The following is a 16,982-nucleotide window of genomic DNA, read 5'->3' as shown; positions in this document are numbered from 1 at the left end:
TGAACAGGTACACACATTTCCGTCAATTGAAATAAACTGACGCCATTTGAGGTGCATGGTTAATTTTTAACTATTGAAGTAATACACTCAAATATATGTCTACTCATGATGTGTCATGTCATGTGTAGGTTCTTATATTGTTTTAATCATAGTTATTGTTGGTATAATATACGGAAACCACACCCAATTTCGGTGTTATTGTAATAAAAATACGTAGATTATTTGACGAAAGATAGAGAGAGACACCAACTGATCTTTTGTCTGACGCCTTGCACCTGCCGACCACCGTGATGCCGCCGTCACGATCGCGTCGCAATCGAAATTACTACGCTCACTCCGTATGCACGCGTGCGATGGCAGTGATTACAATCGGTCTGTATACCAGTCACGATCCCTGCGCACCCTTGTCAGCTAGTGCGCATGCGTTGGCGCCCTTGTGATAGCAACTGCTTACACACGCAACACGCGTTAACGACGACGCGATCAGAAGGGGAGCGGTGGACGGCGGTAGTGGTGGCGGCTGGCTCGTGGCACACAGATAAAAATATAATGGTACCTAATATAATGTGTGTGCGTTCGACACACAGTTCACTAGTTGAGCGGCCGGTCGATCGGCGGTGCTATGTTCGTTTTAATTTTACCATTTTTCCGCGTATTCTTTTAATTGTACGGTATAATCTGTAGTGGTCGTTAGATGGAAAACTATCGAGATCGTAACGAAGAACACAAAAACGGACGGAAAAAATAGTTTGAGAAATTACTTGATTTCGATTTGTTTTTGTTTGTTTTTTTTTTTTTTTTTTTTTTTTATTCCATTTCGCACCGTTCGTAAAAATTATTTATTTCAGTAATTATAATAGAAAATTATTACGGTGATACATAACGCTGCCATCGAGCGTTTAGACGACGAATCGTTTTGCAATGTATCTATTCTTTTCACGCGTGAACGTGTAGTGATATAGGCACACCTCGGTCGCCGTATTTCAAAACAGTACACACAACGGTAGTGTGGATACTTAAAACAATTTTTTAAAAGTATCTATTTATTTCATTTTGTTACTTTTTGGCTTCCGTGATCCGATTAGACCTCGTCTAACACGCGTAGGAGCCATGGGAGATGTAAAATACCAATCCGAAGACAATAACAACGTGCCAGTCGTCAAAAAAGGACAATTGTTCCCAAAAAAAGCCGAAGTTGATTTGTCGTTTGAAAATCTCACTTATACTGTTTCAACGTTCAGCCACTATAAGTTGGGTAAGTGTCAGTAAGGGTTTCCTGAATTAATATTAAATTCTACATTAAATTGTAATTTTTATGCACAATGTTCCGTAATAAGGGCATTCGCCCGTAAATGTAATAAAATATAATAATCTCTGTGTAAAATATTAAGTAGACACAAGGTGAGTGCAAGATACAAGAGCGAAAGCAATATCATCCATCCCTTTACTATTTTAGCTTATATTTTTATCATTTTTATTTACTTAATTAAAAATAACGCGGTCCTCGCGTATAAAAGGGATAGGTGCTCAAATTTTAATACTAGAATAAAACAGTAAAGAAACTTTTTTTATACTAAGAATTTAATCGTTATAAAAAAGTGATTAAGTATATAGGTTAAATATTGATTTGTTTTATTGCTGATAGAAATAAACTATTACTCATTGCATTAGTAATTAAACATACATATACATTGCAAGTATTATACTATGTAATATAACACATTTAAGCTCTTATCTTTAAATTTGCATAGTATCTATTGTTTATGTAATATGTTTTATTATTTATCATTATTATTAAAAAAAAATTTTCTCTAGTTAATTTTTTTAGTGACCTTAACTTTGGTCTAAATTTGCAGTATTTATAATCTCAATGAATGTGGTTTTTCAATACATTAATACGTCGGAAAAACATTTTATGAGTACATGTTGTAAATTCTCAAAATTTATATGAGGTTATAAATCATATATAATCGATTAATTATATATGCAGTAGAAACATAATTATATTACACAAATCAACAAATCGATGATTATTACGATCAACGTAATTAATTGTCAACAAAACTTTTATATTCAAATATAAATATTTCATACGAACATGTATACAAGAGAATTTGTCAATGACATTTTATTTAATGTTAAGTAGTTACTTTTACTTTGATATAATGTCAAATATAATGTATACAAAAAGTTTTATCAATATTATTTGAAATAATTATTTGATGAAATAATTTCTGAACTTTGATTTTAAATATTTTTAAGTATGATGTAATACATTATCAAATTATTTATAATTTATTTTCAACATTAACAATTATTTTTATAAATATTTAATTATTAATGATTATTTATATTTATAACATGTAATATCATATAATATATTTATTTTCTGCTAGTAAAAATTATCCTCAGTTGAACTAATTAAAATTTCAAATAGTTTGATAAATCTTATAATTCACTAATTACGAACATTTAAATTAATTGACAATTTTTGAAATTTAAACTATTATATAAATATTTATAATTTAAACTTTGTATGATTTTAAAATTTTTAAGAAACTTTCATATAGATTCACTATTATAAGATTGCTTAAAAACGAGTTAATAAGGTTAATTGATACAATATATTTTTAATCATTATAGTCATTACACAAATATATTTCCATCATTATTTTATAATAAACAATTTATATATATTGTATAAATTATAAATAAAAATCATTAATCATATAGAACAGAGCGTGTCTAAAGTTGCAAGTTCATGAATTTTAATTATTTTTATTGATTGCAGTAATGCTTCTATAATATTACATTTTTCTGAAATCGAATATTAATTCAAATAAATTTTCTACTAACTTATTTTTTTTTTTTAAATATGAAAACTGAAAACTGATTAAAAAATTAATTTTCTAAAAAAAAATTAAAACTTTTAGTAATTAAAATTATTAAAAATTACAGCAACTAGAAATGTATATTCTAAAAATTGTTTCTATACCAAATAATTACGCTTAGTTTTTATAAAAAAAAATAATATCTTAAAATAAAATATGTACTTGATGTTAGCTTGAAAAAATCAATTTAACTAAACATTATTAAACTAAAACTATTTATTTAGTTCAACTAATTTATGACAAAATATTATTTATTAAGATTATTAGAATACCATTTGACTACGTTACATTATTTTTTTTATGCTTAATTGTGTGCGAGTTTTTTTCTTTGTTGACCTTTTTACGTGATAATTTTAATGCAAATCTTTAAAAAATAGTAGTTGGACTTAGGTATTACTTAATTATTTCTTAACATTTTTATTTTTTTAGTAATTGTTTTAAAATGTAGATCATCATAGAATTAGATGTATTACATAATATTTCTCAGTTTTATAATGGAAGAAAAGTGTACCTACATACTATGCATAAATATTTTTTTTGGAAATAATGGTCTAGCAGAGAAAACTGTTTCTCTTTTAGTGGACAGTCCCATATAGATAAATATCTACTAGATTTTTACTAAATGTATTCAGTAGTGCCGAACAGTAGTGTTTTCAATGGAACAGCGAACACGCATTCGTTACTGATAAGATAAAAAAAAAAACATGGGTGCAATGAAAAAATACAGTTAGTCACCCACATAGATTAATTTTGTTTCCTGTGAGGTGGATACTATGTACTAACATTATAATTATAATATAACCTAATTTAGAATTATATAACCTTGTGGTGCAAGTAAATTTCATCAATTTCGACATTTTTGAACATATCTTCTTCTTTTTTTCATTCGTCGGAATATAATTGATGGATTGTTTTAAGGACCAATTTTTTGAGAACCGTGGAAAATTTTTTATTTTCACATCGTCACTTTTTTCATCAGATTAGGTTTATTTGTTTCCAAAAGGTTGAGTTATTTAAACAAGTTAAGACGTTCACCGATTATTTTGTTAAAAGTACTCATCGTTCTTGTTATTCATTGATTAATCAAACCCAGGATCAAACATTATCAAATATCCGTGCAAAGTCATAATATTTTAATAATATTAACGCATTTATTATAACTTATATTTTATGTTTACTTAAACCATTTCAATATTTTATCGTTTTACGGACTAGTGTATATATATGTTATTGAACTTCCGTGAACTTAATAGTAATCATTCTTCGTTATGATTATAAATTTTATTTCTGAAGAACAACGAGAACATAATATTTAGAAATCTGTGCTCTACAAAGTTTAAAAATTGTCATATTTTTATGAGACCAATTTCTTAATTTACAAACAATAAAAACACGATACTTTTTACTGGCGTGCGACTTCGGCTCTCCGGTGATTTTTAATAGTAAACACGAAAAAATCGGACGACACGACGGTCTGTAGGAAATGAGATGTGTGTGTGTGTATGTGTGTGTAGTATGATTGTAATATGGTAAAAAGATGAACGATAGGTACGTGACAATTGTCGATGATCGTCGGGAAAAACATCGAATACCATGTACCATTACCGTGTGTACAAAACCGCGTGGTCGTCGGTTGCAAGAGGATGTGGTGCTCTTCTTCCTGTATGCCGGCGGCCGCTTGACCTTGATATTAATAACAATAATATTATTATCGTCATAACATTATACCTATTTCTATGATTTAAATCACGATCCCGGCAAGAAAACCGCCTACGCCCGGCGTTGACACGTACGTCCGAACGACGAGGAGTGCGTTTTGATATTGTCGTCGCGTCTCTCCGTTGTGTATGTGTGTGTGTGTGTGTGTGACGTTTATAATACGAAACGCGATTATTCTTCACAAAATAATGCGTTGACCGGTAGTTTCGGCATAGCTGTCTCCACTTCTGGTTTATTATTTTTATTTTGGCCTTCTTGCATGGTCGTCACACGTTCCGGCGTCCGTGGTACGGTGATTCTAGTAGCTGGAATTATTTCCCGTAGTTTTTTTTTTTATATTTTCATCTGATATTCAACGTGTATAATTTAATATGTTATTCTGAGACAATTTGTGAAAGCCAATTGTTTTGAACAATTCGTTAATATGATATTGTATATAGGGAAGTTATAAAAAAAAAAAAAATAATAATAATCGAACTATTAATGACTTAATTCAAATATTTCTTTTGACCTCCAAAATTGACGTTATAAATTATAGATAAATTAATATGATGAATATTGCAATATTGATGTTTTGGAGTGTTTATAAAGACATGTAAAATTTGTAGAAGATTTTCGGTATACTTTGAAGTAGATTTATCTTAATTATTCTTTTAGAACGGAATGGGAATCTATTGTTTTATAGTATGTTCATCAATACTTAATCGTGTAAAAACATGAAAAATTAAACCAAAAATCATAAATTTTTTAAAGTACAGGTTCAAAGAAAACTTTTATTAGGTACATTAATATATTATAATAGTCGAATAACATTAAATCTTCCTAACATAATTGAAATAGTTTATTTCAGTATTTCAATATTTCAAAATGTTATATTTTTACTATGAACCTTTACAAGGTTTTTTTTAGGTTTCACAAGCTCAATATTGTTATCTCAATAATCTCAAAAATCTGATTTCATACATTTTTATTACTGAATAACATTTAAAAATATTTTATTACCAAACACTTATTTAAACTAGATTGTTTTAAAAGTATGCATTAGTTTATTATAGTTTTAAAATGTATTTATATACTAGAATATATTAATATTTATTTGATACAAGTGGCTTCTGTAGAGATCTCAAAGTTAGACAAATATTAAAATAATTATATAGTTGGATGACTGGTATTTTTTGTACGTTTATTTGAATGTCAATTTAAAACACTATTGTAATTAACAAACTTTACTAGCTGATTTACTAATCATTTAAACTGAAGGTTAACTAATAATATTAAGTATAAAATATATGAACTTGTATGAATTTAAAAGCAATATTTTGAGTTATTAATGAATGATTATTTTTATTTATTTATTTATTTATTTTTTTTTTTTTTTGCTGTCAGGATGATTAATTAAGTAAATTCAAGGAAAAATAAGATGGTTCTAATTTTATTGATATTTTTAATAAAATTATTATATTAACTCTAAAAAATAATTAAATAAAACATAATTTTAATTTTTTTATAGAGCTGACTTACCAACTTCTGAGAAATTAATATCATTAAATAATACATATTATAAATAAAATTTAACACCATATGTAAATATTTACCGAACGAAATATCAAAGCATAATTTATGTATTTATATTTACTTACTTATTTATTATTTTAACCTTAGTGTAATAATTATTAATAGATAAAAAAAATATTCAATTTAGTATTCTTTTTAATCGATTTAATCACCTAGTTGTTAAATTAAGCTTTCGAATATTGTGTTACCTCTTAAATATTTAGTTCGGTACTTGTATGTATTGTTACATAACATTGTTATGATTAGTAATTAGATAGACGATCCAGTATTAGAACTTAAGTTTATATTAAAACCAATTATATCAAAGTTATGATGTAAGTTCTACGTAATTTGGATTTAGTTACTATTTACTATTTATAAATATTACGGCAGTAAATTTGTGATCTTAAAGACCTTGAACCTTTATGGGTTCAACGTATACAATCAATAATCGATCAACAAAATCAAAAGTATCACATTATTCCGTAAAATTATATAACAATATATACCTATATGCGCAAGAAATAAAAATTAATTTCAAACGGGTACCAGGACACAGGTGTAAAAGAGAACAAAAAAGCCTACTGAGAAACTCCTATAGCAAGTCACCTCAATATACACAGTACTCATAGAAAATATAATCCAAAAATACAGATCATAAAAAAAAAAGAATGGTGTTACGGCTACTAAAATATTCATACAAAACCTAACGAAATCAAAATCAATGTTCAAATATCGTATACCCTCGAAATTTTTATTTATTTATTATATTTACTACACGATTACACGGAGCCTAGGTAAAATTTATTAAAGTCTATGTTTTTAATATTCCTTTATTACCGTGTATTTATATATTATTACCAAGTCTATTACAACATACCCTCCCTCTAAATAAGAATTTAAAATTATTTTTTTGCATTAATCTTTTTTCCCACAAGTGTTCGATCGTTTGCGCATCATTCTTTCAGAAATTACTATCAATTTCAGTCCTTTCTCTATATTGGAATTTAGAAATATTTTTTGGCAAATAGTTTGTGTATTGTTTGTTATAAAAAAGGTTTTTTTTTAGGTAATTTTTTTAAACTTAGACAAATATAAATTATTTTCAAATTATCTTATTTTTTACTTATACCGTCAATCTTATAAGTGTAACAAAAGTTATAAATGTAGAACTTTTATTTTATAAATATCATTGTAATAGATTTAAAATTTTAACATAAATTATTATTGTATATTAATTTATTAATTTATAATATAAATTAAATAAATAATAATAAATTATAAAACGATTATAGTTAATAATGAAATTAAATTCATTTTCTTGTATAAAAAACAATTAATAAGTAAAATTAACATTATAGGTACCAAACATTATTTAAAAATAAAAATGAAAAATAAATTACATTTTTCTTTCCTTATAAAACGGGCAATCGATTTTGTCCAAATTTGACCTTTCTCATTTTGTCCACAGACCCATTTCACCCATAGAATTTTTTTGTAAGCTTTAAATTAAGTTGACACTAGATATTGATAGAGGTTTTGGTCTTATAACTTATAACTTATTTCTTATAATTTAATAAGATATTTGTTTTCTTCTGAAAGCACTTTAATTTTTTTGGTTGTATATACAGATTTTCAAAAATTTGTTGTACACGAAATTCAGTTATATTTGTACAGAGCAAGAGCGTATTTAAGGGGTGGGTGGACGAAGGGGGCTTTCGCCCACCCATGGATTGTATTATTTTTTTAATATAATACATTGATTTATTTAAGAAATAATAATAATAATAATAAAATAATTATACAATGTAATGTATAAATAATTAAAAATATAAATTACTAGTCTATCATTATAATATAATAATAAATTCAATAATATGTTAATTTGATCACGAGTATCAATTTTTGTTTATCTTCTTATATCATAACATTTTAGGTTGTGGAACGAATAGTGGTATTATCTTCCACGGATATTGCTACGGTTATAGACATTATAAACCATAACTAAGGTATTTATCAAATAATATAAAGTAATTTAAAGTAACACTTTTGTTACCACATATTTACTAGTTAGTCATTTTTTGGTGCATTTATGCATATTGTATATTTTTGTATTTATCAGAGCTATATAAGTTTTTAATACTTTTACTCGCCTTTTTTTTTTTTACAACATAATATCTGGTACTTTTTTTTGTGCCTAGGTACTTAGTCATTTTTTTGTGCACAAATGCATGCATATTTGTGTATTTTATAGAGCTAGAAACCCCTAACCCAAATAATAATCATAATAACTGACAATATTTGTTTCCATATTCTTTAACTTGCAAATATTGGCCAAAAATATATTTTTGTAGATTGAAAACATGGTTAAGATTAAGAATAAGCCAGCTTAAACTAACAGGTTTGGCTTTGCTGCATGTGTATAAAAATATTATTGTATTCATTGATGAAACAATTAACAAATTTGCCAAAATTAAAAAAAGAAATTTGTAATTTGTTATTTGACTACTTACCAACCTTATGTTTTCTACTAAGATATTTTTTAAATTAAACTACCTATCATTATTGTTTTTTAAAGTTTTTAAAAAATAATCAACAGATACTATTACTATTATGATTATTTGTTGTTTTTCTTCTACAGGATTTAGATTGAAGGTACAATTTTAATATAGGAATTATTTGTGTTGTTATTATCAATACTTATTTTATATGCAGTAGGTTTTAAATATATTTATTAAATAAATATTTAATGCAATTTGGTACTTGTATTTTTATTTATTCACTCGAATGAGCAACAGGAACATGACTTTAGATAACTTTAGATTATCTTTAATAAATAATCTTTAAAAACAATAACTTTAGATAATGAACTGTAAATTATTTTTAAGTTTGTACCTATTGAAGAAAAATTAATTTCGCCTCCTCCTCCCCATGGCCTCAACATAAATACACCCTTGGCACAGAGCTAGTTTTAAGCTAGTTTTAAGTTTTGAGCTCTAATTCTAGTCATTGAAGATACACAAGTAACTACAGGAAGCATTAGGTATTAATTTTTGCTATAGAAAATCTATGAAAAAAATTGGAAAAATTAAAATTGAAAACTACTCAAGGATTTCCAAAATATTTACCTTATTGCCAAATAAGCAAAAATATAAATTTAAATCTAAGTATGTAAAATAAATGTTGGTGTATTTCAATTAGAATAATTTAAACCATACATATTTTTATAAGATTCATAGTATTTAATTCCAAAAAAATAAACATTTAGGTACAAATAATTTGTAATTTGTAATTTATATCTATAATTATTATAGATATATTGTAAATTACATAAAAATCCGTAACCCTAGTTATAACTTAAAATTATGTGTATGTTTTCGTTATTCGTATAAAATGATATATGATATATAAAAGTGTAATATTTAAACGGGTTTTAACTTGTATATGCATAAATAATACCAGAGTAAGTTATTTATGTGTTCTGTCATATTAAGCTCGAAAAGTGGAATAATCTAAAATCAGACTGGTAATATATTGAAATACGATTTATTCAAATATATGAATATTTACTGGATCAACAAGATGATTGGGCAAGGAAGGCCAGAGCTTAAGCCTCCTAGTTGGTATATTATATTGTACCGACATAGATTTATTATACAAAAATAATGTATAATTTAAATAATGTATTATTTGTTTTATAAAAATGAAACAATTCTATTTAATTTTATGTGTGTGCAGGGGATAAATAATATAGTTATATAAGCGATGTAATCAAACCTTAATCTAGCCACAGTGGTGGCTTTAAGGGAATGGGTGCTAGAGGGTTGAAGCATTCAAATTTTTTGTAATATTAAATATTACTTAGATATCAGATACCATATTTACTATATACTGTATAGTGTAATAATTAGTGATATGCTGAACTTCTTAAATTGGAAAGACCGAATACCGAATATTTTGTTTTCAACATTTAAAAATATCAAATGTTTTATAAATTAATATTATTTGGGATCCAGAGCCGAATATTCGGTATTGTTCGGTACAGAATATTTGTTATTATTCAGTGCAGAATAATTGGTATAATTTGGTGTAGAATATTTAACAAAATATTAATACCAAAAATCATGATAAAATATATCATGAGTAGATTGTTAAAAATAATATGAATATATATTATTGAGAATACTAAAAAATTGACGGACAAAAATACCGAAGCCACCAATGACGGGTTAAAGTGGTGGAATATCAAATACCGAATAGTAAAATTGTATTTTTGACAAGATATTAATTAATTACGCTGAGTAGCCGAATATAAATTGATATCAAAATATTGGCCGAATAAACCGGATACCGAATAACTACCAAGTATTCGGCCATTCCCTAGTAGTTAGGAATTAAATATTAAATAAACAATTTTTCCTAAATATAAAAATCCTCTAAAAAATACTTAGGTTAACAAATTCTATACACTTTACAATGACTGGGTCTAAACTAAACACTTTAGCAATATTAAATATTCTTAAAGATATAATTGTAGATATCGACGTTATTCTCAATTGGTTTGCAAGAAAAAATAATGCAATTAGATGACTGATCAATCTAAACTTATAATTAACATATTTTTAGAAAGTACCTAAACAAAATACTTGTACATAATACATATGATTCGATTTTTCTGAACATTTAAATCCTAAATTATTAGTTTGCTTTTGTCCTGAAGTCGAATATTAAGGATCATTATTAGTAAAATAGCATCCACCATGAAAAAATACTATATTTACCACTGTCTGGCCGTTTGGGTTATGTTTTTCATAGTATGATTTTTCATCTTTTCTTAAATTAATATAATATTTTATAAATATTTTAAATCAAATATCATGTTTTTTTTATTCACATATTATTAAACTTGAATTTTAGCATTGTACTTTATATGTATATATCATAGTAAAATAATTATAGGTAAAGTGGGCCCACAAAATTTCTCATAAGCCCTAACTATTCGTTTATATTAGTACACACAGGTATTTTTATTACACAGATTTCAAACATCTCCTAGGTTAGTATTTCTACGTTTAATCGCGAACTAAAGAATATATAAGTATATATACAAGGTTATTTATTTATAACATTCACGAAAAAATATACATACAACATTTTAATCATTAATTTCCTTTTAAATTAATCAATTATTAACAAAATAAAACTTGGAAAACAATGTTCAGAATTTGAAGAAATTAGTATTTTATTTTCAATGAAATAGTCTTTAATATTTGAATATAATATAAGTACAAGTTTAATTTAATAAATTACAGTTAATTCTCGATAACTTGAAGTTGACGGGACTGTTGAAAAATTTCAAATTATCGAGAGTTCGAATTGTTGAGCAGTTCGAAATAACGAAAGAGCAAAAAAAAAAAAAAATTTGAATTAAGAAAAAATGTTTGTTTTTTATTATTGTACATAGTTATTAATTATTTCAGCAATTTAGGTAGTATAAGTTATTTATTGTTTTTAAAATGTAAATTTTAACTATGTTATGATAATATAATATAATAATAATATATATATATGTATTATATAGTATAATTTTTATACTATTCCAATTAAATTATTATTATAAAGAATTATTATTTTTTGAAAAAATCTGTAATGGTTTTCTGCTTCATTGAATTTAGCTTCATTTTTTCAATAGTATTTTTGGAATTTGATGGATTCATCATAATAAATTTACAAATGACTAAACGAAACTAAAAGAAAACTACATTCGGCTGACGGCTATCGTAAAGATAAATTAGGATTAAAAAATGAAATGGGTCTAGGGTTGTAGGTTCTTACAATATTAATTTTATAGTTATCGAAAATAATATGCTAAGTTTCTACACGATTGTATAGTAAATTATTAACAAAAAGATTATAAGAATACAGATAAAATAAATGTGCTGATTATACTTCGAATTGTCTGGTGTAACTTGCAAGTTTTCCCAAAATTTAATTTCGAATTACCACGCGATTTTCAAGGGACCAAGCATTTACTTTGAATCGCTGAAGGTTTTGAATTATCGGAGGTTTGAATTATCGAGAGCCGACTGTATTAGTTTTTTCCTCTTAATTGGATCTTTATTTATTTTGGTTGGAACGGTTATTAGTTATTAGTATTTTTTTAAATCTAAAGCAAAGCTTATTTGTATTTAATTATAATATTTTTATGTACAATATATTATAACAATTTTAATACTTACATTTATATGTATATAAATATATATTAAATAGGAAGTTATTCAAAGTTATTAATCTTAGTTCATATTTTGAAATTGAGATGTCTCTTTTTTTGTCTCGATGTTTATAATTGATCGAAATACAATTATAAAATGTGTAAGAATTGTTTTGTATTTTTAATTTTTATGGTTATTACTCTTCCGAGTCACTTATTTATTCGAAACACCGCACTACGATTAATATATACATAATGATTAAGGAACCTATCGATAAAATCCTTTGGTCAGATCCTGAGGAAAACGGCTCCTTACATAAGAGATTGAATGATCAACTAAATACTAGACTTGAACGTGGTCGTCTCCATGAAGTTCTAAAACAGTTCTTTATTTTATAATTTTTTTTTTATTATTTTTGTCCTTCTCTTTATAAATTTATTTAAATTTAGAAATTTTTAAAAATTTTAAATAAAAATAATATGTTGTATAATTATATGTTACTATGTATACTTTTTTAATATTGTTAAAATGTTAACGACTTTTAAATTAAGTTTAGTTGACGATTAAGTAAAGAATACTAAATAAAATATTTAAAAATATAATTCTGAGAATATTTTATAAGAAATTAAATATCTCTCAGATAATTGTACTATACTTTGTTAGACAATGTACAGATTTTGTGACATAAATTCTACAGTACTAATTTATATTAGTATTTTTTAAATATTACAATTATTATTTCGCTAATATTTTTATTTGTCTGTAGTTTAAAAACTTAATAAAATACTTTAACGTCTTTAACATTAAAAATATTTTGGAATTAATAAAATAATTAAAAATTAAATAACAAAAAACATGGTTAATTTAATAGTATAATTATAAGTAATCAAATCAATAATTAACTAAAATGCACTCAAAAAATGAGAAATAAATAAGTAAATAATAATATAGACAACTGTTATAAATTCTCACTTCGTAGAAAATTAAATAAAATGGAGTTTTATCGAATTTCGATGTAATAGTAATTAATATAATTTTTTTCAAAAGTCAATCACCGATGCGGAATCGGATGAATTACATGTGTGTATGTACTGAGTATATGTGTGTATACTGTTCTCCGCCAACGGCCTTCGGTTCGAACAATGCACAAGAAGCTGAAGTGTGTATGGGCTAGTTGAGTGTCAAGGCCTCCGAATGACCCACATAATTTCACATTCTTAAAAATTATTGGACTTTGTGTTATATAATTATTAAGAATTAATGATAATTTTTTAAAAAAAAATAATTAACAATATAATGAGATCGATGAGAAACAACTCAGACCTCAGCTATACTTAGAGTAATAATTTGATAGTGATGAAAATAAATATAAATATGAAGTATAATTACAATTTTATTTTATTTTTTCTGTTTCCAATAAATGTTTAATCACAAAAAAAAGCACATGAAATAAATTGCGTATAAATCAACAAAGTCATTTTTAATAATACACACATAATCATATAAATTGAATCCGGTTATTATTTTTTGGGTTGCATCCTAATATTATCTTCTGCATTAGGCGTGGCCAACGGTTTATTTTTTGTGGCCAGCAGCTACCAATATTAATGAACAAAAAAGTAAAAAATAAAAAAAATTTCATTTCGAGTCAAACTTTCTTAGAGAGGTAATTTGGTGTTTATAGTATGTTAGTATTATGTTAAAAATAATAATAAAATACTTATTATTATTTTTTTTTTTTTTTTTAAATAAAAAAATTAGTTACAGAAAATATATGTCAAATAATATCAGAAAGAAATTAAAAAAAAAAAAATTATTATTTAAATAATATCATACATAGTCATTTTTTTTTTTTTTTTTGATTTTTGATAGTTGAATTAAATTTTTAAATGATTAAAATACTTTATAAGTAATTTAATTGAATTTTTTGTGTTCATCATAAATAAAATTAAAACAATTGTATATTTCTTTTCGATAAATTTTTTTATGTGGTCCGCATGATAAAATATTCAATATATTTGGCCCAGTTAATCGTTTTTCACTTTTCTTCTATATCATTTTGGACATAATTATTTTACTCATAAAATACCTAATCTTTTTAGCTAAAAATAAAAGTAATGAATTATCAACGAGCAGACATAAATTTGATTATAATAAAGCGATTTATTTTTAATTGTTTAAAACATCAAATAATAACCTTAATTTATGACTGACAAAATATACTTTTAAGTTATAAACTTATTTCTGATATGATAACACTATAGTAGACAATATTTTCTCAATTAAATTTAAAATATTCAATCTGCTATTTTGTGGTGGTCAGTCTTATGTTTGTACTATTTAAAACTCGTTAAGTATTTACATTAGTCATAATTTTTATTAAGACTATACACATTATAACCATAATATTATCATTAGTTCATTGATTATTTAAAAAAAGCACATTAAACTATCAAAATAAGCATAAATTAAGCGTTATTGTATAAAAAAAACATTTTTTTTTTTCAGTAAAAAAGGAGATTTTGCATGGAATTCATGGTAGTTTCCGATCTGGCCAATTAACTGCCATCATGGGACCGTCAGGAAGTGGCAAAAGTACATTACTCAATGTTCTCGCCGGATACTCGTGAGTTCATTAAACAATAGTATTCTAATACGCGTCTATGTAAAACGTGTAATTCTGAATACATTAAATTCCATTATTAATAAATACTTGGATCATTGACTGTTATTGTCTTGTTCTGTTTAAGAAAAAAAAAAAAAAATCAAATAGGAAATGTAATTTTTTTCGAACAAGACAATCGAGTATTTTGATTGTCAGTTAATATTATATAGGCATATATTTATATGTGACCTCAGGGCGACCAAAATGTTTTATATAACTTAATATATCGGATAGATGGATGAAATTGGTACTAAAATTGAGCCGTGCAATATAACGATTAAAATTATTACTCGTAAACAGTGTAAAAATGGATAAAAACTATAATTAAATATAATAATATTATAATATTATATCGTTAAAACTTGTGAATCTTAAATTACTCCGTTTATAATATTTAATCAAATGAATACATCTTTACAAACAGTAATCCAACGACAAAGTAATGAAACTTTAAAATTTGCTATGAATTACAATTTTAAATTATCAAAACTAAGTGTTGAAAGTTAAAATACAGAAGTCTAATTTTTTCCGGAGTGGCTATAAAAATGAATACCATTTTATTTGCTGTTTTGAATGTTTCAAAAGGAAGCAAAGACACAAGAAAAACACAAATATTGAAATGTTTATAAATGTATTAACATAATTCGAATACAAATATTTTAAGTATGATGAGCGAAGAAGACGAACAAACAAAAAGTAATCGAGGAACCTAACTAACCTAACTAATCTAACCGACTACCTACTAGTTAGTAGTAACTACTAATCACTAAACAATAAATACTATGATATTTAATGAGTGTATGAGTTGTGAACACAGACTAAGTTATCATAGACTGTGGTTGTGAATAACCGAGCATTTTTCACTCGATTATTTCAACTGATTTCGAGTTTGTTACCAAGAAAATCATTCGATACTAAACATTGGCGCAATTAGGGAGGAACTTAGGAGGGTCTTGCTCTCCCAAATTTTTTTTATTATTTAAAATTTAATGATAATTTAAGCATGGGATAGTGAGATACATACTAAATAATATAAGTATATGACACAGAGAATTATTCAAAAGTAAATTGTATAAATATAAAATATTATTATTATAGTTTATTTTGTAATTCCTACAATCCTACTTAATTAATAATAATATTGCTATCTAATAAATGTGACGGACATGGGTAGAATATTGCGGTGGTGTTATGTCATATTTTATGTAAAACATACTACATAAAAGTAGGTACATGATTTTTAATAATCTAGTATGGTATTAATATTTTATGATTGTTTTTATTTCAATCAATAATTATTGTTATGTGTCTGCGGCAATAGGAGTATGGGAGGCTCACATTGACTAAATTTATTTGTAGGGCTTCAGTCCCCTCCCCCCCCAATATTTTAGACCTAGTTGTGCCAATGATACTAAACGAGTGTGTGAGTTATGACTTGTGAGTAATCGAGCATTTTTCACTCCAATATTTCAACCGATTTTGATACCAAGAGAAACACTCGGTAATTTCCAAAACAATCGAGAACAATCGATTATAATAAATAATCGAAATAATCGAGTATTTCTATTATTTTCTCTTGATTATTCTTATCACTAGTAAAAATGTAAATTGGTTGCTTCGGGCCGCAATCGGACGACGCCCAAAGTTTTAACAGAGTATTAAAGAAAACTATAACCGATAGTCGTCTCAAACCGTCGGATGGCATTTCCTAATATCTGTGCCCTACTAAATATTTTTCCAAATCTTTCACTATAATTTTATTATTAATAATTTCAATCCAATTGTATTTTACAAGTATTATTATTACCAATATTACATAGATTGTTATTATAGGTTTTAGAAAAAGTATTATGAAAAAAAAAAAATTAATTAAATATTAAAATTTTAAACTTTGACTTATCTGTGCTTACCTTGATCTAGATTAGCTATAAAAAAATTTAT

The 16,982-nt window shown here is 25.4% G+C and overlaps 1 protein-coding gene across 3 annotated transcripts in view; it reads left to right on the top strand.

Moving 5' to 3' along the window:
* The first annotated feature begins 545 nt into the window (after positions 1-545).
* The window catches only part of LOC112685003 (ATP-binding cassette sub-family G member 1), a 30,603-nt gene continuing 14,166 nt past the window's right edge, over positions 546-16,982 (top strand). The window contains exons 1-3 of one of the 3 annotated variants that reach the window (XM_025556751.1): positions 546-1,003; positions 1,086-1,255; positions 14,885-15,002. In XM_025556751.1, the coding sequence (XP_025412536.1) occupies positions 1,111-1,255; positions 14,885-15,002 (263 nt within the window). In that variant the 5' untranslated portion in view covers positions 546-1,003; positions 1,086-1,110. Of the gene's footprint in view, positions 1,256-8,131; positions 8,174-14,884; positions 15,003-16,982 lie in introns of those variants that run through there. The other 2 variants (XM_025556750.1, XM_025556752.1) reach the window with 2 other exon arrangements.

Source organism: Sipha flava, unplaced genomic scaffold (genome assembly GCF_003268045.1).
Source record: "Sipha flava isolate LNK unplaced genomic scaffold, YSA_version1 261_pilon_pilon, whole genome shotgun sequence".
Classification (NCBI taxonomy): Eukaryota; Metazoa; Arthropoda; class Insecta; order Hemiptera; family Aphididae; genus Sipha; species Sipha flava.
Note: the sequence above shows the minus strand (reverse complement) of the source record. Positions and strands in the feature narration are given on the sequence as shown.